Genomic DNA, 3,265 nt, shown 5'->3' with positions numbered 1-3,265 from the left:
CTTGCTATTGATCATTGCATGCAAGGATCCAAGACTCTATTTTATATCACATATATCTTAGAACTTTTTTTTTTCCGGATGCGTTGCGTGGGATATTGGTCTTCATTGTTAGGTTTTTATTTTCAATCATATTATATATAAGCGTACTTTTCTAAAGATAATATTTTGAAATTGCATTAAGAGCATAGATTTCAACTAGAAGTTGACACGTTTTTTATAATTTTCTATTATATCACTCATACTTCATTTAAAAGAAAAATGGAATCATGGGAAGATGACAACATTTTGTTTGAAGAACTTACTAGGCAACTATTAGAATTGACAGAAGAGGATGATAACAAGAGGATCGTCAACTCAAAACATGGTAATAGATATAGGCCATCGATATTGCAACCCCAATGTCGGTTTGAGTGGATACATAGCGAGGATACCAACAACAAAGTGCCCAAATACCTTGTAGAGCTGTGGAATAGAGAGAAAAGCAATAATGGAACTGGGGTGTTCATACCAAAGCGTAGTACTAACAAAGGGAAAGGCTCTATAAAAGAAAATATGTTGCACCCTCAGTGCCTTGTATTCTCTTGGATATCAGAATATAGAGGTTGGGTGTTCATTGGAACTGGGGCGTCTGTGCCCATATCGTTAACTTTGCCAGAGCAGATAACCCGGTATGTATGTGCTTTAATTTAATATACTTTTGATATGATTATATTGGTAATAAACTTTTCTTAACCTATATATTGCTAATAATATATAGTTGAATAAATTTTTGCATGTAGGAAGGAAGAACCGTAGGCGAGGAAGAGCACACACAAAAGTGGCAAAGGTTAACTAATCAATCATGCATCCTATCTATTGGCAAGCCGGTGTGGTGAAATTTAAATAGATTGAGTACTTCGATCCATCCATTTCAATAATACCACCTTTTCGAGTGGTCAACAACTTCAATTGTTCTCCCAAATGCACCTTTATTTTGTTTGGGTAAACACCAAGAACTAAACAATAATGTATATATTATATTTAATTTTGATATAATAAAAAATGTTCCTTGTATCTAGTCTTTTATATTAGATGTTAGACCATTTTACATACTTAAGCAAGTATTGTTAGTATTTGTCATCATCATATTTTTATTGTTGTTATTCTTGAATATTATTGATTCACTTCCCCGCATTACAAGTCAATCAAATAAATTGAAGTAATAAATGGAAGATGTAATGCAAATTGTATTACTCTATATAATTGTCCCAAATGAGAAAAAAAATAGGGATTTCAATCAATGATATATATATGGTGAATACTTAGAATATTTTACTTACATTTAAGTTTATTTAGAAGAGTCATAATCATGCTGCCTTCCTTCTTTTCTCGTAGTCAAGTCAAGAATGTTTTCCTACTTAGACTAGGAATCATACTTACCTTACACTAGAAATGTTGTTTAATTTCGTATTTTAAGTTGTTATCTTTACTGCTTTCTAGTTAGATTTTTAGAATGATTCTTTATTAGACTTTTAGAAGATTTCTTTATCTATTTTCCTACCCTAGCTAAATGGGTTGATTTTTCAGACACCACTTTCACCTATAAAAAGGGTGCATGTATTATGTTTTTAGGGGGAACAAGTTATCAATAAAATTCATTAAATTTCCTTTACACTTTTGTAAGAATTATTCCTTCTATTTGTGGACCTATCGAATAGTAGTGTTTCTTTAATTTCTATGCCGCTTATACTATCAAAATCAAACTACCCTTAGATTTTAGAAATGTGCACCTGTCAATCTTGGAATCGATGGGCTTGCTAGAGTATCACATTAGCTGTTCAAAGATTGCATTTTTTTAGGAGTTTGAGACATGTTAAGGGTTTTTTCTTAGTCTTTCGTGGAATTAGGAATCAATGGTTGTATTGTGTGCTCCAAAAATAGGTGAAGGAGGTAAGCAACCAAATTTTGCACAATTGTCAACATCGTGAGAGCCTTGGAAACCATAAATATTATGTTAGAAAGGATAAAACAATGAGGATAGCTCGCTAGGGTAAAAATCTCAAGGTTGAAATCTCTAAATACAATGGTGAAAATGACCTTAAAATTATATAGAATGGGAAGATATTGTACAAAGTGTATTTATATAACAGATCCCACCCCTTTTACCCTTAGTATTGTTGTACACTCTGGTCTCCGTAGTTGTGCAATCTTTGGTGTTAGGTTGTGCATTTGCACAATCAGTGGTGTGCGTTTTGAGTAATTGGTGTGTACTAGAATGAGTATGTGTAGAATGTGATAAAAAGTCAAGACTCTTTCCCTATTTTTCCAATACCTGGTTATTTAGACAGACTCGTTTTCCTTATGCCTAAATATGAGTAATTTAGGATTTATAATTTCTGATCCTTTTTTGAAAAAATAGGAGATAACGCAAGTCATAGATTGATAAATATAAACAGCCGAGATTTGTGTGTGTATGTTGGTCCCCAACAATAGTTATACCATGGACCAGAGTCCACCTTGCAAGGTGGACTCGTAACAATTTACATATGGGTCACACTTGTGTGAGAACGTCTCACAGATCCTTATTCGTGAGACGGNGAGTCATAATCATGCTGCCTTCCTTCTTTTCTCGTAGTCAAGTCAAGAATGTTTTCCTACTTAGACTAGGAATCATACTTACCTTACACTAGAAATGTTGTTTAATTTCGTATTTTAAGTTGTTATCTTTACTGCTTTCTAGTTAGATTTTTAGAATGATTCTTTATTAGACTTTTAGAAGATTTCTTTATCTATTTTCCTACCCTAGCTAAATGGGTTGATTTTTCAGACACCACTTTCACCTATAAAAAGGGTGCATGTATTATGTTTTTAGGGGGAACAAGTTATCAATAAAATTCATTAAATTTCCTTTACACTTTTGTAAGAATTATTCCTTCTATTTGTGGACCTATCGAATAGTAGTGTTTCTTTAATTTCTATGCCGCTTATACTATCAAAATCAAACTACCCTTAGATTTTAGAAATGTGCACCTGTCAATCTTGGAATCGATGGGCTTGCTAGAGTATCACATTAGCTGTTCAAAGATTGCATTTTTTTAGGAGTTTGAGACATGTTAAGGGTTTTTTCTTAGTCTTTCGTGGAATTAGGAATCAATGGTTGTATTGTGTGCTCCAAAAATAGGTGAAGGAGGTAAGCAACCAAATTTTGCACAATTGTCAACATCGTGAGAGCCTTGGAAACCATAAATATTATGTTAGAAAGGATAAAACAATGAGGATAGCTCGC

The 3,265-nt window shown here is 33.0% G+C and overlaps 1 protein-coding gene across 1 annotated transcript; it reads left to right on the top strand.

The window, feature by feature from the left end:
• Positions 1-254: 254 nt before the first annotated feature.
• On the top strand, positions 255-968 carry LOC116031675. Its single transcript, XM_031273936.1, has 2 exons — positions 255-668; positions 780-968. Exons 1-2 carry the CDS (start codon positions 259-261, stop codon positions 793-795), a joined length of 426 nt encoding a protein of 141 aa, XP_031129796.1. The 5' UTR covers positions 255-258; the 3' UTR covers positions 796-968.
• Positions 969-3,265: the final 2,297 nt, after the last annotated feature.

The sequence above is a fragment of the Ipomoea triloba genome, chromosome 10 (genome assembly GCF_003576645.1).
Source record: "Ipomoea triloba cultivar NCNSP0323 chromosome 10, ASM357664v1".
NCBI lineage: Eukaryota > Viridiplantae > Streptophyta > Magnoliopsida > Solanales > Convolvulaceae > Ipomoea > Ipomoea triloba.
This window is presented reverse-complemented; position numbering and strand designations above follow the sequence as displayed.